Source organism: Anolis carolinensis, chromosome 1 (genome assembly GCF_035594765.1).
Source record: "Anolis carolinensis isolate JA03-04 chromosome 1, rAnoCar3.1.pri, whole genome shotgun sequence".
Classification (NCBI taxonomy): domain Eukaryota; kingdom Metazoa; phylum Chordata; class Lepidosauria; order Squamata; family Dactyloidae; genus Anolis; species Anolis carolinensis.
Genome location: NC_085841.1, coordinates 13,305,229 through 13,328,492, shown reverse-complemented (window position 1 = coordinate 13,328,492; position 23,264 = coordinate 13,305,229). Strand labels below are relative to the sequence as shown.

Below are 23,264 nucleotides of genomic sequence, written 5' to 3'. Positions count from 1 at the left end.
AATTTTACTTTATGGCAACTCTATAAATGAGATCCCATCACCAACTGCCCTGCTCAGGTCTTACAAACTCTGGGCCATGGCTTCCTTGAGTGAATACATCTATCTGTCTTCCTTTTTTTAACCCCTTCAACCTTCCACTTTTCTTAACATTGCTTCCCCATGAGTCATGCTGTTGGTTGATAGGACAATGACGGCCTCACTCGACACTTTCCTATAACCTATATTATGAGCTAACATATCAGGAGAAGGGCAGAATGCAAAAAAAGTTTGACTGAATGAATATGGAATTCATTGCTACTGAACATAAGCAATGACCTATAATTTTGGACTGGGATTAGACAAAGATTGTGAGAAGTCCACTTAATGCTGACAGAGATGTGAAATCCCTTATTTGTGGGCTTTAATTGATCCAAGGCACTTTTGGAACTGGCCCATGGCCTCTTCTCTGCAGCCTCACCTGCTTTCATCTCTACTGACCAAGATGCATAACACTGGAGAGGAGCAAACTGAGGTCTCAATTTTTGTGACAACTGATCACCAGCATACTCCTCCTAAATGGCTTCTCATTTAGGAAAGATTGGAAATGGAAAGAGAGAGACCGTCTCTCTCGCCCACAGTATTGAGCCTCAACTGGACTGACAGGGACACAAACGTTCCTGATCCTTGGTCTCCTCTTTATCAAATGACAGCCAAATGAACTTCCCACATTCAGAAGCAACATGTCTTTGATAATTTGAGATAAGGTGTTGTGGATGTCTTACAGAACTCTTGATTGTCTTAACATTAAACAATGAAAATACGGCAAAGCCCAAGAATATTATTCCAATTCATTTCAACTTCCACAGATTACTTCCCATGCATTTTAGGCTTAGATCCCTTAGACTTTTATTTTATGCTACTGAAGGCTGGCTCAAGGATAAAGCAGAGTAAGATAAGATAACAACTTGATTCCAACTGGGAAACATCAGCAAATGGACCAACCCAGACAATTGAAATTCCAAACCCACAAAGTCACCACGAAGCAACTTCGGCCAGATAAAGTAAAGAGAATAAAACAGATAGCCATCAGTCAATAATTACACAAGAGTACCAGGCAGTAACTGAAGGTTTCTGATAAGGAGACAGTTGATCTTTCAGCTCTGTCATGGTTGTGGATAAATACGGCAGAAGTATTTGTATTGACAGTGGAAAACAGTGTTTGAGTCACCACTAACCAAACCCACCTCTCAGCCGGAATGCTCCAATACAAGAAATCACAAGGTCGCTGTGAGTTTTCTGGGCTGTATGGCCATGTTCCAGAAGCATTCCCGCCATTAAAGCCTTCAGCAACACATTGAACATCTCTACAGGGAGAAACTGTTCCAAGACACAGGGAGATTGGAAAACTAAGGACCAGGAAAGCACATCTACTGTGCTCCCTGATCATTCTTCTATGCCACAATTGCTCGCAGCCAAAAGGACTTACTGAGGATGCCTGCCATAGATGTGAGTGAAATATCAGGCAAGAATGCTTCTGGAACATGGCCATACAGCCCAGAAAACTCACAGCAACCCAGAGATTCCAGCCATGAAAGCCTTTGACAACAAATTAATAACAAGGTCCTTCCTATCAACACTTTGAACCAACCACTGGTCCTGTCTTCTCCTATCTTCTCCTCTGTTGTTCCTGCCAATAACAGGGTCAATGAGGATTCCATTTTGTTTTATCTGATAATGACATAATTGTTCTGACAGTGTATACAGATAGGATTTTTTTTAATGACTTTGCAATGTTTAACCTACTTTGAAACATGCATTTTCATTAAAGATTTTGGAACCCAATGATTTCATCCCATTTGTACATGTACATGCTTTTAACTGTTATTCTATTGTTATTTGCAGCCAAGTTGAATTCAGTTCAGGGGGACTCTACGTATGAGGGACCTCACAAACTCAAGGACATGGCTTCAGATTCAATCCACCTGCAGTGAGGTTTCCCTCTTTTCCTACTGGCTTCCACTTTGTTGATGTTGAGTGCCTTTGAGTTATTTATGGCGACCCTAAGGTGAACCTGTCACAAGATTTTCTTGGTCAGATTTGCTCAGAGGATTTGCCTTTCCCTTCCTCTGCGGCTGAGTGTGACTTGGCCAAGATCAGCCAATGGCTTCCCATAGTTGAACTGGGATTCAAACCTTTAGTCTCCAGAGTTGTAGTCCAAAGATTAAAGCACTGCACTATGCTGGAGCATTATTGTATTTTTCAACAAGTCATATAATTTCATGATGTGTCCAAGTTATGACAGCCTCATTTTAGTCCTCTTGGTTTCTAGCATGAGTTCAATCCTAATTTGCTGCTCTTGTGATTGCTCTCAGAGATTTAATTGTTTAGCTAGAAAGTTATATGTTTATAAATTGAATTTTTACTGCTTTGTAATTTCAATTGTTTACACTGTTATTCTGTTATAAACTGTGATTCTTGGCAAGATGCAAATGCTTAAATTTGGCATGAATAGGAAACATAAGTTGGTCCTTCTCTATGTTAGTTCCCAGGCTCTCAAATTCTCTTCCTATGGAAAGGAGACAAGTTTCTTAATTGTCTTTCTTCAGACAAGTTTAAATCTGTAAGTGTCTGTTATATGCCACACATTTCAGATTTCAAGGAGGGGATGCACCAACCTGTACCCAAATACTAGTCACAACTCAATAGTCCCAACTCTTTTAGATCAACTTTTTTAGATCAGTCATGGGCAAACTTCGGCCCTTCAGGGCCAAAGTTTGCCCATGCCTGGTGTAATCTGACATAATAAAAATTTTAGTATGTTTAGGCTGTCTTTCCATTTTTCTATATAAATAATTCCAACCCTCTTAAATTTAAATCCAAAAGCTATTAGAAAATACTCTGAAGTCTGAATATGTGTAAACAAAAGTCTATGAAAAATTCAAAAGTCCATTGCCCTGCAGTTTAGACTGCACTACTCTAGCAATGACCAAGGTTTTAGGCATCAGAAAAGCATCCAAGCATTTTTTCCTCTCTTCCCGAAGCACTTTCTACGTGCTTCACAGCATATAAACCTGCATAGTTATGTAAGGCTTTCGAGGCATTCAAGAACAGCAGGCTGAGCGAGTGAGAGAGACAACTACTCCAGGAGAAGGAGGAAGATTTTACTGACAGGCAAAAGGGATTTTTTTTATAGCAGAGGGCTTGGGTGAAATGTCCAGCATTTTACCCAACTTAATAAGGTACACCTCTAAGTAAATGAGAATGAATTTGCACTAGGGAGATGGTTGATACTCAAAAAGTTGCATGGATACCACTGCTTTGTGTAACACTCCCACTAAAGGGATTTGTAATGCTTTTCAGTACAAGGATGACAATGCATATTAGAAAGTGGCTTGTTCAACAAAAGTTGCTTGAACAGGTTTAATTACATCTAGAGACAATGCATGAGAGGGGTAATAGAACAGATATCGATGCTTGGCTCTAACATCTGCATTGCAGCTTCAGATGTAGATACACGATGTGTAGCAGGGCATGAGCAAACTTCAGCCCTCCAGGTATTTTGGACTTCAACTCCCACAATTCGTAGCTGCTGCTAGGCTGTTAGGAAATGTGGGAGTTGAAGTCCAAAATATCTGGAGGGCTGAAGTTTGCCCATGCCTGATGTATAAGATACCAAGTCATGCTGTTGATTACCTGGTTGTATCTAAATAATGCATTCATGTTCAGCTGGGAAGACATACAAATGCAAGGAAGGGTGAAATGAGTGGCCCTTCAAGTATTGTTGGGCTGCAAGTCCCAGCAGCCCTAGCCAACCAAGCAATCGCAGGGAATACTGGGAACTACAATTCCAAAAATAGTTGGAAAGGCCAACACGATACCTACCCCTGTATACAAAGTGAACACTCCCCATTCCCAGACACTATGCATCATATAAGTCACCTGAACAGGCCCACATATATTCCCATGCCATTCCCTTCTTTACACATCTCCTTACATTGTATCAATTACTAGTGATATCATTTAATTACATATGCTCCTCAATAACATATTTAAAGCAAGATTCTTCTAAACAATGAATCTCAAATACAAATCCTTGCACCACAATTACTGGCCAATGAGCTATGCTTTAAGGTAGCAGCTGTGTAGAAGCCAAAATGCCCTCAACTGTTCATTAGAACTTCAAAACATATAGAGTCATATTTATTTATTTATTTATTTATTTACAGCATTTATATTCCGCCCTTCTCATCCCGAAGGGGACTCAGGGTGGATCACATTACACATATAGGCAAACATTCAATGCCTTTTAACATAGAACAAAGACAAACAAACATAGGCTCCGAGCCGGGCCTCGAACTCATGACCTCCTGGTCAGAGTGATTCACTGCAGTGATTGATTGCAGCTGCTCTCCAGCCTGCTCCAGCCTTTGATCCTGACTCAGGATCAATGAAAGCTCCCTCATTGATATAGTGGTTGATCTACTGTGGAGAAAAGCAAACCACAGACCACTGACTACAATGTAGTCTGAGCTCTGCCACATCCACAATGGAGGACCTTCTTACTGTGACACCGAGGCACTCCAAGTGGCCAGCTTCTGGTCAAAGGATATTTAGCATAATGCCAAGTTTTTTAATTTCTTTGTTGTTTTGTATACATTATAGCTGTATTCTCAATTTGCTTCTGACACAATAGATAAATAAATCTACTCTAGCATCCTCCAGTTATACTGATAGCAAATCTCCTAAGCCTCTCTGGTGTCATCTTGGTAGTCCCTTGCAATGGGTCCAACATTATTGAGTTTTCAAACTCAAGATGTTGGTCCATGTGGTTTTCTTCCATCCTATAGTCACTGCAGGCCAGTTAGGATATCATTCCTCCTCCTGTCCCTTTCTAGCATTCTCACCAGTTCACTGTAATATTTCTACACTCAAGAAAGACTGAAATTGTGTCTTACCTTTAGAGAATCCACTAAGTCATCCACTAAGAAGAGGCGCCTGAGCTCCTTGACTCCGCTATTGAAGTGGCCGAGCACAACATTGCTGTATTTTTGGACGATCTCTTCAGACACAGCGACATCTTTATCCAAATAAGCCCTGGAAAAAGGGAAAATGCCATTCACAAGACTCTGTTTGGCAACAGGAGCTTTTTAAAGTCTCCAAATTCTCAGTCAAAGCACAATGGGAACAAGAGGAAGGGCAAAGTACCCAAAAACATGCAAATGAACAAGCTTTATGCATGGACCGTTCAATAAATTAGGCACAGAAGTGGCAGTTAAATTGTTTGCTAGTTCTAAGAACTGGCATGATTAGTTAATTAAACTGCAATTAAACTGAAGAAACAAAGCCCGACAATTTAAAGCGGACTAGCCAAGGGCAAACCAATAACATCGTTAAGGAAGACTTAACCAACGAAATCCAGTATCTTTTTTGGGGTTAACAACTGCAAAAGGTATTTTATCTATTCCCAATGAGTGGCCTTCTATAATAGAGAATCTGATTGTTGTAATATGTTTTCTCAAATATTTTGTTTCTAAAAAAATCAGTGTTTTCACTTTTTGCATCCCAAACTCCCATGAAAGTATATACAGTAGAGTCTCACTTATCCGAGCTAAATGGGCCGGCAGAAGCTTGGATAAGCTAATATCTTGGATAATAAGGAGGGATTGAGGAAAAGCCTGTTAAACATCAAATTAGGTTATGATTTTACAAATTAAGCACCAAAACATCATGTTATACAACAAATTTGACAGAAAAAGTAGTTCAATACACAGTAATGTTATGTTTTAATTACTGTACTTACGAATTTAGCACCAAAATATCACAATACATTGAAAACATTGACTACAAAAATGGCTTGGATAATCCAGAGGCTTGGATAAGCGAGGCTTGGATAAGTGAGAATCTACTGTATATATACACATACATACATATACATACGTATATACGTATATGCATATACATACATACATATACATACATATATATTCATGTTTATACAGTGGTTCACTGAGACCTGAAAATTATTACAAGAGTTCCTCTAAGGTAAAAAGATTATATTGTATCATGTTGGCTCTACTCATTAAAATGTTAGCTCTTTCTTGTAAGGATAGGGTAGGGTCCTTCATAGTAACTGTGCCCTAAAGTTACTAAAGCTGTCTTTTGTACAGAGACCACACAATTCAGTTTGGCAGCCTTACGACAGCCGTGAATATTTATAGATGTTCCTGGGCAATCATTTAGTATGAAAAGACATTATAGTCACTGAGTGTCAGTATTGTGCTTCATCATTAAGACATGCCAATTAGTAGGAAGAGAGGATAGGATGAGGGCAAAAATGGTAACTACACACATATGGGGCAAACTAGCCCTATATGGGACATCTGAGAGCCATGCCCCTGAACCACCAACTCTATCATCATCATCATCATCATCATCATCATCACCATCACCATCACCATCATCATGATTACCCTGTATGTCTTAATTTTTTGTGGCCAAAAACGACCTCCACACCTGCAATTATTTGACCTGTGTTTTGATCCAGGTGAGGTAATGTCTTTGATCTAGGAGCTAAAGCAAGTTTACATCTGATTTGCTCTCCATGTTTGTTTTGTTCTAAAAAGATACTGGGTGGCACCATATGGCTCTGGGAAGCTCGGACATGGTAACAGGAACTGAATTTCCCCAATCCCTAGATTAAACATTTAGCAATAAAATAAAATGAAGCAAGTGTTCTAAATTCTATTGTTAGTCCTCACTAACTCAATGAGAACTGGGTTAATAACATGTATTCAATGCAAATTCAAAATATTCAACTTTCCTACTCATAGATGGGAATTAACAACTTTGTATAAGTCAATGTAAACTACATGAAAACTGTATCTCAGTAAAATTTATTCTAATTGGGGGCCTCCAAAACGTACTAAAAGCAAGACTAATGAAACCATAAAAGTCCATGTTTACTTTCACAAGCACACAAAAATCTGGAATTCTTGTGTATGTTTACAAGCAGTACTCATGTGTCTGCTGTCCAATTTTGCCTACCACAAGAATCATAGAATCATTGAATAGAATCATAGAATAGTAGAGTTGGAAGAGACCTCATGGGCCATCTAGTCCAACCCCCCGCTAAGAAGCAGGAAATCACATTCAAAGCACCCCCGACAGATGGCCATCCAGCCTCTGCTTAAAAGCTTCCAAAGAAGGAGCCTCCACCACAGTCTGGGGGAGAGAGTTCCACTGCCGAACAGCCCTTTTCAGGCTGTTTAGTAACTTTAGTAAATTTACTAAAGTAAAGTTACTAAAGAAGTAACTTTACTAAAGAAGTAACTTTAGTGGCCAGTTACTCAACATGAAGACAAATCTTTGTGTTAAATTTCAATGAGGACTTGTAGGTTGTTACTCCTAAACAAGCTAGGATCATCATCAGGTTCAAGACGGCACTCAAGACCAGGGGTCCCCAAACTAAGGCCTGGGGGCTGGATGCGGCCCTCCAAGGTCATTTACCTGGCCCCTGTCCTAAACTTTAGACTTAGGGTTGACCTGGTCTTTGGAGGTCATTTTGCTTACCTATGGTCTTATGAGATCATCTAGATGGTCTTTGAAGGTCTCTTTGCTTAGCTACGGCCTTAGGAGATGGCTTTTGGAGATCACTTTCCTTACCTATGGTCCTATGAGACCATCTAGATGGCCTTTGAGGGTCCCTTTCCTTACCTATGGTTTTATGAGATTGTCTAGATGGCCTTTGGGGGGCCCTTTCCTTCTCTATGGTATATGAAACCATCTAGATGGTCTTTGAGGGTCCCTTTCCTTAGCTATGGTCTTCTGATGGCCTTATGAGATCATGTACATGGTCTTTGAGGGTCCTTTTCCTTACCTATGGTCTTATGAGACCATCTAGATGGTCTTTGGAGGGCTCTTTGCTTACCTATGGTCTTATGAGATCGTCTAGATCAGGGGTCCCCAAACTAAGGCCCTTCAAGGTCATTTACCTGACCTCTGTCCTAAACTTTAGACTTAGGGTTGACCTAAGTCTGAAATGACTTGAAGACACACAACAACAACAATCCTAATTTTGGACTATTTCATCATAGTCCGGCCCCCCAACAGTCTGAGGGACTGTGAATCGGCCCTCCACTTAAAAAGTTTGAGGACCCCTGCTCAAGACCTTGACTTCTTTGGAGAGCAACAGAAACCCAAGAGCCCACAATCTGATACAAAGGTATTTCTTCCTGGCCGTACTCTGGTTACAGGAGAAGAAAAGTAGGAATGATGGGACAACATGCAATTAGCATTGCTCCTTGTGGACACTAAGACAGGATTCTCTAGAGTTTAGTCTTTTCAACAGACATGACTGGTATCTACAAAACTACTACATACCACAACTATGCACCTAATAAGAAAAAGGGAACAAAGTCTGGAACACATTGAAGGAGATTGTCAAAGAAAAAAGTAGAAGGATGACATGGTCAGCCCACTGAGAGAAATGGAACAAAGCTATGTGGAGGATCAGCATAAGAAAGACTTTAAGCTGTTCAGATATAGGCTTGGGTACAGAGTTTCCCTTAGCTGATTTTGATAAGCTATTATTACTATAGCTCTTATGTACTTGTGGCCAGGATTAGAGAAACTGGATGAATATTTAAGAAAAACACAACATCATGGCAGAAAGCAAGTCTTGTCTCTCAATTAGGGATACTTACATAGAAGCAAGGCCTATGTAATTGGGACTTAGTTGAAAGAAAACATAGGTCCTCTTTTTTGCCCTATATCACAAACAAGCTGATGTGTTTTGTTAACTTATAAAAATAACAGAAAAAACTAGAATAAATGTAGGTATTAATACAGGTAAATGTAATATGACATAAAATTATTGGGCTTAACACAACTGCATATGTTGGGAGGGAGATGTGATGGGTCTTACTTACAAAATCAAAAACTAATCATGACTCTAAAGTGAATAGATGGCAATCCTGGATGTGTAAAATGATTAGACAGTGATCCAGCCTGCACTTCTTGCAGCACTTGTAGGTGCAGATAGTGGGTAATAACGGGGGAGAAGTTTTCTGGATGGCTGCTTGATAGCGCTGGCTCTTTTTGGACTTTCTTACGTCACAGTGGCCACATACACATAACACTGGCCAACATATATTCTGATGCCTCAAATGTTAGACCTATTTCTGGATATATTTGACCTGCTGTTTCCAAAAATGGCACCAGTCTTTCCCTATCTCCTTCCCTTTTGAGATACAGAATATATGCCGTATACCAGTCTTCATCTGCTCACCCATAGAAAATCATGATGGCCATATCCAAGAAACTAGGGCCGATATCGTCTATCCAATGCAATTTTCTCAATCAGTGCCCCAAATAACCCCAGACACCGGCCAAAAACCAAGACATCAAAAAAAAAAAGTTTTCTTTGCTGGGCTATGTAATAAATCTATTTGGAGGTGACCACTAGTGGCATTTGGCTATTCTGCCTAAGCACTACCCAACTACACACTCTCTTACTGCCCTCAAATATAGAGTTCAAATTCTGGCACAAAGTTTCATCTCTTACAATGTCCTCAATGTTATATTAAATCTGATTAAAAATAAGACTATGCAGGAATTCAGTAACAAAGGCCTAAGTCCTACTGTTTATTCCAACAAGAAGAAACGGACTGAATCCATGGGACTCAAGTAAACACTGCCTTAGCAGGTTCTCATTGATTCAATTTGTGAAATCTAAGTTGGGCCTAATAATTATAATTGGGGAAAAGGTTGGCTGTGAAATAAGCTCTATACTTCAATATGAATTAAACCTGTACTTTCAAAAAATCCAAAAGAGGCAACACAACCTTGCATATCCTTTCATCAGCAACAGATACCAACTGTGAATAGTGCAGAAATGCGCTCACCTGAATGGATGGCCTTCATCAGACTTCTGGATTGCCTGGATAACTCCCTTGTATATCCTTAAACTGATGGTCACTGACAGGAGAGCCAAGGCAATGTAAGCAACTACACTCACGATGCTGAACACCGTTAAAGAAAGCAGGAGGAACAAGCTGGCTCCAAACACTACGCCCGTCTTCTTAACGTCTCGCCAGTAAAGGAGGTCAACAACTAGAGGGATTTAAAGGAAAGGTCGTTAGAAGGCATGTTCTTTAGTATCAGCACAGATCAGTACAACTTTCATAAATATATCAAACGTGTCTGACTGTATACAGGCAAATGCATGACCATACACCCCTCACATAACAAAACCAGCATGCATACATAAATATACATTCACACTTAAGATTTGTATCTTTCAAGAGAAATTAGGTATACAGGACATGCAATGCTACCACACCCAATGACTACAGAAGTTTAACAACAAGCTCTTGAAGTGGGGAATAACAACTATATGGCCAGCCCTCTATATGTTCAGATTCTGGATTCATGGATTCACACACAGCCCTCCATGGCTTATATTTTTTTAATCCAAAAACTTCAAAGACACCACTTTACTATGACATTGTATACAATGGGACATGAGCCTTCACAGAATTTGGTATCCAAGGAGATTTTGGAATCCAACTCCCATGGACACCAAGGTAATAAAATTATCAAATTTCACTTGTTTCCTCCCTTAGCATTATGATACTAACCCTCAACCTGTTTCTCAACCTGGGGGTTGGGACCCCGGGGAGGGGGGGTTGCGAGGAGGGTTTCAGAGGGGTCGTCAAAGACCATGAGAAAACACATCTTTCTGATAGTCTTAGGAACCCAAATCCCTCCAGTATTTTCTGTTGGTCACGAAAGCTCTGTGTGGGAAGTTTGGCCCAATTCTATTGTTGGTGGGGTTTGAGGAGCTCTTTGATTATAGGTGAACTATAAAACCCAGCAACTACAACTCCCAAATGTCAAGGTCTATTTTCCCCAAACTCCACCAATGTTCAAATTTGGACATATTGAGCATTTGTGCCAAGTTTGGTCCAGATTCATCATTGTTTGGAGTCCACAGTGCTCTCTGGATGTAGGTGAACTACAGCTCCAAAACTCAAGGTCAATGCCCTTCCAGTATTTTCTGTTGGTCATGGAGTTCTGTGTGCCAAGTTTGGTTCAATTCCATCATTGGTGGAGTTCAGAATGCTCTTTGATTGCAGGTGAACTATAAATACTAACAACTACAACTCCCAAATGACAAAATCAATCCCACTCAACCCCACCAGTATACAAATTTGTTCGTATTGGGTATTTGTGCCAAATTTGGTCCAGTGAATAAAAAATACATCCTACATAACAATAACAAAATTACAGTTATGAAATAGAAATGAAAATAATTTTATGGTTGGGGGTCACCACAATATGAGGAACTGTATTAAGGGGTCGCAGTGTTAGGAAGATTGAGAACCACTGCTCTATCCAGATGGAGGTTGCCACTTGGCCAGAAGGTAATGATAGCCCCCAATCTCATAGCAAAAGAAGTGCATTCTTGTGCTATCAATACAATATAAATTTGCTCTGCTTATGGTTTGGGAAAGGGAGTAGAAGTAACAAATACAAGCCCTCAGATTCCTGGACAACCCGGAACAAGCACTGCCAACGTTTGCTTGTTCAGGTGACTTATTTCTTACTCAAACAATAGATTTCTATCAAAGCAAAAACAAAGCTTCTTCCCAACATGTTTTTTCTAATAAAAGCAGAAAAGGTTTTGTTAGTCACCAGACCCTCCTACAAAATACGGTGTAGGGATTTGCAAAAGAGAAAATCAGGCCCAAACCCACACAAGCTAAGAGGCTCAGGGCAAAGTGTGAACAACACCTTCAAGGAGACACTGCAATTCAACCAGTTGTGACATTCACTGTATATCTTCTCTACTACTTAATTTGCTTCATACTTAAGACGCTGCAGAGCTCATGCACAGTTCTATTCTTTTTTTGAGAAGGAGAACATGACTCCCCAAAATGTAATCTATATTAAGCCCACTTAGTACTACATTTCCAATCCTCTAGTGCTTCCATTGCAAATAGGACTGGGCAAAACCCAGCATACTCAAGGGCATCAAATGCTCCAAATATGAATATGCATGAGACGTGTTAAATTGAGTTGTAATGTAGCAGTGAAAACTGCTATGTATTTTGACCTTGTTCCTCAATGAAACATGTGCTTCACTAGTATATGAATCATATCTATAACTGCAGTTAAAGGAGAACAGCACATACTCAAACGTTCAACAAATCCCTAGTATCCAAGTATAATCCACACCATAGCATTCTGAGGCTGAATAAGTGTGATTTACCCAAAGGTACCCACTAATGGGTTTTCATGGCCAAGCAAGGACTCAAACCAAGCACACATCTCTCAGGGTCCAAGTCCCAAACTTCAACACCACACTGGCTTTCAGTAGGAGCTGCATCAATAATTATCAGCTTCAAGCAATTATCAGCTCAAGGCCAGGCTTTCTTGAGAGCCGGCTCCATTACAAATTGGCTATTGGTGAGAAACAAAAACACCCATAATGGCGATACAGCCCGGAAAACTTGCAGCAACCCACACCCATAACTGCATGTAAGAGGGGGCTGTTCAATTATTATTTGCATGCTTGTGCTAGGAAAAAAAACAAAATGCAAAGCACCAGCAGCCTCAAAGGACTGGCTTCTAAACTGCTTTACAAGTTATTGGCGAATATATGAATGAATGTCTTCCAAGTCCAGCTTTGTATCAATTTAGACACATCCCCAAAAATCCTGTGTTTTTCTGCAACGAATCCTTTGCCATCGCTAAAACCTAACCTGCAGATCCCCAAATGCAATCAATATATTAATTTTATATAACGTATGTGTTCATTGTTGTGACATTTATTTATATCCTTCCTTTTCCCCAGTTGGGAACTCAAGCCAAGCTTTCGTTGTTAAAATCACTAGACTCTCAATTAAATGGCACCAATGGGGATTCGTAGATGCCAGATAAATGTAGTTTCTGGTTGCTTGAGAATTACTATTAAAAATAGGCCTAAACTCTATATTGACTTGATAGTAATATTGAGGTACAATAATTAAAAGCCAACTAAGACCAATAATGATGAACATAACTTAATGTAACACAGTTTTACTGTATTATAAAGCAGCTTTGTGGATGCAGTATGTAATTCCAGTTAATTTTTTGGTCAGTTACTTGAGTCTCTACTGTAAATAACAATTCACAGAATGCAAAACTATTAAAAGATTAACTTCAGTGTCAAAAACATCACGTATTAACAAACAAGTAAATGAGCATATCCTAAGTATAATAGTAGGTTATTATATATACAAGTGGAATAGTGGTGCAGTGGATTAAACCACTAAGCTATAGAACTTGCTGGCCAGAAGGTTGGCAGTTCGAATTTGTGGGACAGGATGAGCTCCCATTGTTAGCCTCAGCTTCTGCCAACTTAGCATGCAAATGTGAGTAGATCCCGTTTTGGCAAGAAGGTAATGGCACTCCATACAGTCCTGCCAGCCACATGACCTAGGAGGCATCTACGGACAACGCCGGCTCTTCGCCTTAAAAATGGAGATGAGCACCAACCCACAGAGTCAAACTTGACTAGACTTAACATCAAGGGCAAACCTTTTACCTTTACTATATACAAGTCCCTACACAGTAAGGATAACAATTGGTTGTATGTACCAAGCACAGAATGGGTTATTATATGTACATGAACTACAGTAGAGTCTCACTTATCCAACATAAACGGGCCGGCAGAACGTTGGATAAGCGAATATGTTGGATAATAAGGAGGGATTAAGGAAAAGCCTATTAAACATCAAATTAGGTTATGATTTTACAAATTAAGTACCAAAACATCATGTTACACAACAAATTTGACAGAAAAAGTAGTTTGATACTCAGTAATGCTATGTAGTAATTACTTTATTTATGTATTTAGCACCAAAATATCACGATGTATTGAAAACATTGACTACAAAAATGCGTTGGATAATCTAGAACGCTGGATAAGTGAGTGTTGGATAAGTGAGACTCTACTGTATTAGTAAACAAGTAAAAAAAAGCCGTTATAAGTATTATTATGGCTTATTATATATACATGTCTCTACAAGTTCATACAACCGATTGTAATACTTATAACGTGCTGGATCTTTTACTTGTTTATTAATAGTTCATGTACATATAATAACCAATTCTATGCTTACGTACAATAATTAAACCAAGATTTCTGATTTGTTTGCCTCCTTTTCCTCAAGACTTTACAACTGTAACAGACCTATTTTTCAGTGCTATGGCAATTGATTCATAGATATCTCAAAGGAAAAGGCTCTGTATTTCATCCAAGACAAATGTATCCTTTGAGAGGAAGAGACAGACAGGGAAAACATATTTCAATCAGCACATGCCCAGAGTACAATGCATTTTGATGAAGGAACAGTAAATTCTTGAAAAGAACCAAATAACACAAAGGTCCTGCTCAGAAGCGAATACTGCTGACTACATTTGGTAAGCAATGACCGTCGCTGGGTTTGTCTAAAAATAGCATGGCCAGCGTTGCATTGCGCCTGCCATACGGAGCTCATCCAATTACAATTTTCCCCTTCTCTTTAAATGCAAGCCTCTTGGGAAGCCAGAGCCCTGCAATCTTCCTATTAAGACTGTGTTTTTATGTATATGTACATATTTATCAGCAATTTGCAGCTGTTGTTGCAAAAATGAGGATTTTACATCTATCCCCTCTTTCTGTACATTTTTCCCCATCAAAGCAAGCAAGGCAGGGGAGAAAGCAAGCCAAACCGGGAAGCCTGGCTACAAAGAGGGGGAAACGAAACAAATCCCCCAAAGCACACCATTGTTAAGACCTGACACACAAACACACCACTGCATTCACGCTCGCTCACCGCTTCTGGCATCCATTTTGAGGGTGTCGCTTGCACACGCACAGACCCTGCACAGCTGACAAGCAAACCTTTCCACTTCCTGCTAGGGCACTCAGAGGTCACCAGATATCTATATATATGTGCATGTGTGTGTGTGTGTGTGTGTGTGCAACTGCCTGCTGCCCCGTCTCACCGACACACAATGAAGAAACTCCTTGGCTACCGAGGAATATACAAGACATCACCCGATAGCTATTTCCACCACAGTTCCTTGGAATGCAGAACATATGTTTGCAGCTATACAGCTATGCTCCACATTTAGAAACGGAGAAAAGGGAGGAACAGCCGCCAGGCAGCATTGTGTTCAGAAGAGAGGACCACATCATAAAATGTACTGGATGATGCTGCCTATGTGGTACTGTCCTTGTTTAATTACAATTTGCAATTCAAGCTGGGATTGCAACATTGGTTTGGGAACTACCGTGTTTCCCTGAAAATAAGACTGTGTCTTATATTAATTTTTGCTCCCAAGGATGCTCTAGGTCTTATTTTCAGGGGATGTCTTATGTTTCCATGAAGAAGAATTCACATTTATTGTTGAACAAAAAATGAACATTTATTATATACTGTACAGTAGTTGTCATCACAAACCAGCATAACCAGACAAACTGTGAACCCTATCAAGAATTTCTTGTTACTACCATTATTTCCATGTACAACACTTTATGGTACGTACATTTACCAATCCTACATGCTCTGGTGTTCTGTTCGGCGGGCATGCTTCCAAACAAAAACTTTGCTAGGTCTTACTTTCGGGGGAGGCCTTATATTTAGCAATTCAGCAAAACCTCTACTAGGTCTTATTTTCTGGGGATGTCTTATTTTAGGAGAAACAGGGTAGTTCCACAATTGCAAGACTGCATTAGAGTGGGAAAACCTCTGGAAATGCTGCACATTCTGATGCTTTTAAACATATATCTGATTTAAACAAATGTTAAACAATGGATTTGGAGTATGAGGGCATCTCTATCCCCTTCTTTTCATCTATGAAAATTTAATAAATAAATAAATAAATAATGGGTTGCTGTGAGTTTTCCGGGCTGTATGGCCATGTTCCAGAAGCATTCTCTCCTGATGTTTCATCCACATCTATGGCAGGTAACCTCAGAAGTTGTGAAGACTGACGATGCCTGCCATAGATGTGAGTGAAACACCAGGAGAGAATATTGCTTTATTTGCGACATTTATATCCTGCCCTTCTCACCCCGAAGGGGATTCAGGGCGGTTTACAAGTATATACACATACAATATATTATATTATACGACTATATTGCAATATATAGAGAATACTTGTATATAGAGAATACTCAGGAGAGAATACTTCTGGAACATGGCCATACAGCCCGGAAAACTCACAGCAACCCAGTGATTCCGGCCACGAAAGCTTTCGACAACACAATAACAACTTTTATTTGTTACCTGCCTCTCTTCATGGCTCGAGGCAGATTACAACATGGTCAGACATTGAAGGGTTAAGCAATATTTCTCTATTTTGGAAAACATGAAAATCTGCAGGATGTTCCCTATATATCTTAGGGCCCTTCCCGACAGACCCTACATTCCAGGATCTGATTCCAGCTTTCTGTTATCCCAGATTATCTGGTAGTATAGTGTAGACTCAATAATCCAGTTGAATGCAGAAACCCTGGGGTTAGATCTTGGATTATAGGGCCTGTCTGGAAGAGTCCTAAGTAGAATTAAAGTAACAATTGGAAATTTGTCTGAGTCCCCTTGGGGAGATAGGGTGGAATATAAATAAAGATGATGATGATTATGATTATTATTATTATATACACAAGAAGATTAGTAAACAACAAACAAGATCACTATCCTGGCTATTGTATTGGATCACACGTCGGACACTTCCCAAGTGTCTAGGACTATGTGATGTATTGGCGAATAATGTGTGCAGATCTGAGTAGGTTGGCCTTTTGCAACTGATAGGTGGTGATTTGGTCAGAGCCGATTGTTTTCAAGTGCTGGCCAAGGATTTTAGGCACCACACCCAGTGTGACAATCACCACTGGGACCACCTTTACTGGCTTGTGCCAGAGTCTTTGCAGTTTGATCTTTACATCCTCGTATCGTGTCAACTTTATTATTATTATTATTATTATTATTATTATTATTATTATTATTATTTTCTATATCATAACAAAGAGCTAGCATGGTATAGTGGTTTTGGTGTTCTGGAAACCAACATTTCCAAGTCAGCCATAGAAAATCATTAGACCTTGAGGAAGCACCGCTCTCTCAGCCTCAGAGGAAAGCAAGGGCAAAGTTCTTCTATGCACATATTAACAAGAAAACTCCACAACAGGATCACTTTTGGGATGGACCGCTTAAGCAGCTGAGGGGGAAAAGGAAGTGGCCTGAGGCTGTTAGGAATAGTGGGAGTTGCAGTCCAAAACACCCGGAGAGCTGAGGTTTGCCTATGTCTGGTCTACATAGTATTTATGTCAATCTGCAAAACATTTGTGATTAGAAGCTTTATTGTAGTTCGTTAGCAAAGCTACACGGCTCCTAAATTCTGCACAGAATATCTTCAGCCTGGCATGTATAAATCTGGAGTAAGGAAACGGCCAAAGTCAACCACTTGGGAACACTAAGGAATTCTGCAAGTACCAAGTATGTTCATCCACAGATCCCTTGGGCTTTGCTCCTTTTCTTGATTTCGGAGTTTCACAAGCATTGACGTGTCTCATGGCATTTCTGTACATCCATAAGGGATAGAAATGGGTAAGCACAAAGAGTCTCAGAACAACAAACTATGAATTCCATCCCCGATGGTGGGTGAAAGGTCTTCGTATGCGAGTTTTAGGACTCAAAATCAAACTAAACTGAGATAAGCTGATCAGATCTTGATTGAATCTGGCCATGCTTTGGATATGTTATCATTTCTGATACTGCTTGGCTACCACACAAAACATGCACAGAAAGACTGATGTTCTGGAACAAATGGGTAGTTATATCTCTGTCAAAAAAAGCAACAAGATATGACAATGTTATGTATAAATACATATTTTGGGCTTGATAAAAAAACTACACAGTGCCACAGTAATATTAAGTAGAATACAACCCTTGTAATGATGGGTGTCCATTCCTCAACATGTGGAAACAGGAAACTGTGGATAATAGCAACTCTATTGTGAAATGGAGTAGTACTGGAAAACACAGGAAATTCCTAGAGAATTATTATCCCTGGGAATCTGCCAGGATAACCCTATGGTAACTTCCAGCAGTAGACACAGAACAGGCTTGAGGACCTGGAAAATTCTTAGGAAAAAATTATTTCGTCAGAGAAGGAAAAGTGAAACCACTGATACCATTCCCATGGGTTTCAGGGTAAACTTTGGCCAGAAACTTCTGTAATCAGCAACTGGGTTCTTTGAGCCTTTAGCAAAGGCCACGTCTAGCTGATCTTTGAAGTCCTCTGTAGCTTGAGTCCAGGCTATCTCAAAGACAGTCTCTCCTTCTAGGACCATTCCTAATGGAGAAGATATTTTGGAGGAAGGTTTCCTCTCTGTCCTACCACTCTCAGAGGTGAGACAGCCTTCTCGGTGGCCACTCCCAATAGATTTGATTGACCCCTTGTTTACTTTCAAATCCTTTGTGTTCAGGTAGGTCTTTGGATTTTAATTCTCAGTAGCAGGAACCCCGGTGGCGAAGTGTGTTAAAGCACTGAGCTGCTGAACTTGCAGACCGAAAGGTCCCAGGTTCAAACCCCGGGAGCGGCAGGAGTGGCCGCTGTTAGCTCTAGCTTCTGTCAACCTAGTATTTCGAAAACATGCCAATGTGAGTAGATCAATAGGTACCGCTCCGGCGGGAAGGTAACGGCGCTCCATGCAGTCATGCCGGCCACATGACTTTGGAGGTGTCTACGGACAACGCCGGCTCTTTGGCTTAGAAAAGGAGATGAGCACCAACCCCCAGAGTCAGACATGACTGGACTTAACATCAGGGGAAACCTTTACCTTTACCTTTAGCAGAAGCATCTTTTTAAATGCACATTTTTTTAAATCTATTTTTAACTGTTGCTATTTACTATTCAGTGGAATCACAGTTGCAAGGACCTTCCAGTCCAACTCCCTGCCACACAGGAATATGCAATCAAAGCACTCCCAGTGGGTGGCCATGTTTAGTTAATGTTTTTTAAACTTTCATATACAGTATTCTATGTGTGTGTGTGTTCTGTCTTTTTTTATTGATGCAATCAAGCACGGGTCCTGTGCTGGCAGAAAGGCTAGATATAATTTGGGCACAACAAATCACAAAGCTCTGAGTTTTGACTATGAATAATTACAAAGTATTATGATGTCACACCAGAAACTGTTCTCACTGAACTATCTCAGAGTGTTACCTCAAAGACACAAAACAGGGATTTTAAGGAGCTCCCTTACAGAGAGCAACATCTAGTTTACTAACCTACTCTTTTGAGCAATGGCTCTTCAAAATTTCATATTAGAGTCGTTGATAACCTTCCTGAATTTTTTAGGAGCCAAACATAATACTAAACTACTAAATAATGTTCCACTGACCAACATATGTCAACATCAAGACCACAGCAAATCAACAACACCATCCTCTGAATCTACCTGCTGAAGTCCCAACATGGGTTATCATTCATAACCAGACTCCCTTTACCTCTCCATGTTCAGGAAGTCATGGCAGAAGACACTCTAAAGAGATAGACACTCATCTACCATCATTATGTCCTCCTTAGTCCTAAAACGGTTACTCCTAAAAACCAGAAACAAATCAGGTGACAGAAACACCTGTGAACATCACAAAGCACCTGAGGATTGGTAGCCCAAATGTTAGATGAACCATTATTCTGATGAACAAATTTGCTCCAATTTTCTGTTGTCTGACAGGTACTCATAAAGAAAGGTATCTTTATTTACACCTCTAGTTTCTCCCAAAACTGGGACTCAAGGCAACCCTTTTTAGGCAAAGATTATGTATGTAGCCCAATGACTTAGCAATGTTCTTGGAAATGTTTTTGGAAAATGCCAACAAACCACGTCATATATTTATTAAGGCAAATCACTTGTGCACTGTCTGCAAATTCCAACCTATATAGTCTCATAGAGGGGAAAATCCAGGAAAGGGTACCATACTCTCCCCGCAGAAGAAGGAAGACATTTCTCCCAGAATCCATTGCAATTATACACCACACAATGTTCACTTAAGTTTTGAATGAGGAAAGATGTCCTGCAGAATCAGAAGACCGAACTAATCCGATAAGGCTTCTCAGCTAAGAATGTGCACACACATTCTTACAAACTACAAACCCTACCTTTGCCCCATCTTTCAAACAACTTTGTCAACAACTGATGGACTCTGAAATTACACACTGGGGACAGTAAGGCATAAGAAATCTCCAGCTCCAAATAAGATAACAAAGATAATACAAAGATAAAACTATCTGAAATGCATGCTCCAAATACAAGATGAATTTTTTTTTCAAATGGTTGGCATTTCAAATAAGGGTGAAGGGAGAGAAAAGGCGACCAATGATACCACAATTACAACGGTGTTTGGAAATTTGAAAGGCTTGGTGGATAAGAACTGATAGCCATCAATGACCTTCCTATGCCAGTACTGCAATGGAGTGAAGTGCACAGATTGAAGGACTACACGTCTTTTATTGTTATTTTTATGACCACATTCTGTATACCTCTTAAGCTGTTTATTATATTATGATTCAACAGGTTTCACCATCTCACAGGAAGGAACTCTCCAGAGCTTCAGAGAAAGGAACTTCTTAGCTTCCACATGCATGGCTGAACATACTTAAAACATGAACTTTGAATACTTGGGACCTTACCCATGAAAAGCTAATATGTTGTGGACCAACTTTGCAGAGACAGGGATGCATTAGGGCAGGTAAGGAAACATATGGCTGTCCAGATGATGCTGTACTGTTCTCTCACCTTTCTTCACGCTGGATAAAGATGGTGGGAGCTGCTGTCTACCAACATCTGTAATGCCACAATTTGTTTAACCCATCATTATTTGACATACTTTCCAAGGCAAATAGCAGCGTCAGAGAGATTTTCAGCTGGTAAATCTTAACTGGTAGGTTAGCCTAGTATATGCAACTCAGGATGCTTTGTGGGTGCCTGTTCTATCAAATTATAAATATGTACAATGAAGTGCCACTAGATGCTAAGATGACTAAACTGAGGCTCTTGCACTTTGGACATATCAGGAGACTATGGAACTCATCTGTAAACATGATAACGCTCAGTAAAGTAGCAGGCAATTGTAAAAAAGGAGGCCATACAATGGGTGGACTGACTCAATCAAGGGAGCAATGTCCTTAAGTTCACAAGAACTGGGTCAGGCTGTTAGTAACAGGGCTTCTTCATAATCAGTCATATATAGGGTCACCACACCTTAAAATCAACTTGATAGTAAATAAATAAAAAACAACCAATTAAAGTTACCTCTGTTTCGGCCCCTACAGAATATGGGTTTGCAGGCTGTGAATATTCCCATTCTCCCATGAGTGGGAAACTCCTTCCATTCACATAACATGGAAATACTAATGGATGCATGGAATATTTCTTGCCAAGATAAGAACAGGAATATGGTCCTCACCAAGGACTCTGACTTGGTGGAACCCATAGAAGAATAGAATCATAGAGTTGGAAGAGACCTTGTGGGCCATCCAGTCCAACCCCCTGCCAAAAAGCAGGAAAATCGCATTCAAAGCACCCCAACATATGGCCATTCAGCCTCTGCTTAAAAGCCTCCAAAGAAGGAGCCTCCAGCACACTCTGGGGCAGAGAGTTCCACTGCTGAACAGCTCTCACAGTTAGGAAGTTCTTCCTAATGTTTGGGTGGAATCTCCTGTAGTTTGAAGCCATTGTTCCACGTCCTAGTCTCCAGGACAGCAGAAAACAAGCTTGCTCCTTCCTCCCTCTGACTTCCCCACACATTTTGATCCATGGCCTTCATCATGTCTCCTCTCAGCCCTCTTTTCTGCAGGCTAAACATGCCCAGCTTTTTAAGCCGCTCCTCGTAGGGCTTGTTCTCCAGACCCTTGATCATTTTAGTCACCCTCCTCTGGACACATTCCAGCTTGTCAACATCTCCCTTCAATTGCGGTGCCCAGAATTGGACACAGTATTCCAGGTGTGGTCTAGTCAAAGAAGAATAGAGGGGTAGCATGACTTCCCTGAATGTCCTGCAGATGTTTCCTACCGACCATCAAAACCCAAACCTGAAGCAAAATAAAACACAGTTGGAGAATCTGGCACACTGGCATAAAATATACGCTAGTTTGGAAACATGGCATCCCTGATCCACATCAATGTGTCCACAATTTTTAATATTTTCTCAACCAAGGCCCCACTGGTACCAAAGAAATCAAAATCCTTTCTTCATTGACCATGAAGCAGTTTCAGGTTCACCAGGGCATCTAATCTATCCATCCATCCAAATGCACACACAGACATTTTAGAGTTATAACACTTACGACTAGAAAGTGCAAACCTTTCAAATTTCCGACCACTATGCTTTTTCTTTCTTTTTTGGAGCGTGAGGGAACCCTGAGTTCTTAAAGGACTGATTTCCATCTTGTACATACAGCTGCTAAGTAAATCCCACTAATCCCCACAAGGCTTTCTTATGAGGAAGTGTGTGGAGAAGGATTGCAGCTTTTGTTTCTGTATTTGCAGGAGGGCCCTTCGCTAATCCATTTTGCAGACTTTGCCCCTTCTTGTTCGAGCACAACTGAGCTGCAATTCTTGAGGCACGCTATTTTTGAAAGAAATAACCAAGGGACCTTGTGGCCTTCCATATTCAGTCCACCAAAGAGATTTCTAAGGCCTGGTGTGCTCTTTGCACAAAATGGCAGCCATGTGCAAAATGGCAACTTGTAAGATCTAACATCAAACTAGAAATTTGATTTGCACAAAGTGTGTATGTACAAATCCACACATTGACTTTGTGCACCAATCCCTTTCCAAAGGTAGGTTCATCCTGTTGAATTTAGGAATATCACACCTGTTGTTTGGACCAAGGATCAGCTCAAGCTCCATGTGTTTTGTGGGTGCCATTCGCAACAAAGAAATCCACCATCTGGAGAGGTCTTTTGGCGAGTGCCTTCCTTCTTTTGAATGAAAACAAGAGCCACAACCCAATTAGTATGGTGCATTTCATTCACCACATAAATAACCCTCATTTACTATTTTGCACTTCACCAAGACAGGCACGTTTTTCCAACAGTCATACTCCCCAAAAAATTTGGCAATTATCAGAAATCTGAAATAAAGAGCCACTGCCAATGGTGAGCTAGCTCAGGCATGAGCAAACTTTAGCCCTCCGGGTGTTTTGGACTGCAACTCCCACCATTCCTAACAGCCTCAGGCCCTT

At 40.3% G+C, this 23,264-nt stretch overlaps 1 protein-coding gene across 7 annotated transcripts in view; it reads right to left on the bottom strand.

Annotated features, from left to right (window-relative positions):
* Positions 1–23,264, bottom strand: part of rtn4 (reticulon 4) — a 91,633-nt gene that overhangs the window by 13,786 nt on the left and 54,583 nt on the right. For 6 of the 7 annotated variants that reach the window (XM_062968841.1, XM_062968842.1, XM_062968844.1 and 3 more), the window contains 2 exons: positions 9,882–10,089; positions 4,935–5,073 (listed from right to left, as the gene is read on the bottom strand). In XM_062968841.1, the coding sequence (XP_062824911.1) occupies positions 4,935–5,073; positions 9,882–10,089 (347 nt within the window). Of the gene's footprint in view, positions 1–4,934; positions 5,074–9,881; positions 10,090–14,840; positions 14,954–23,264 lie in introns of those variants that run through there. The other variant, XM_062968848.1, reaches the window with a different exon arrangement.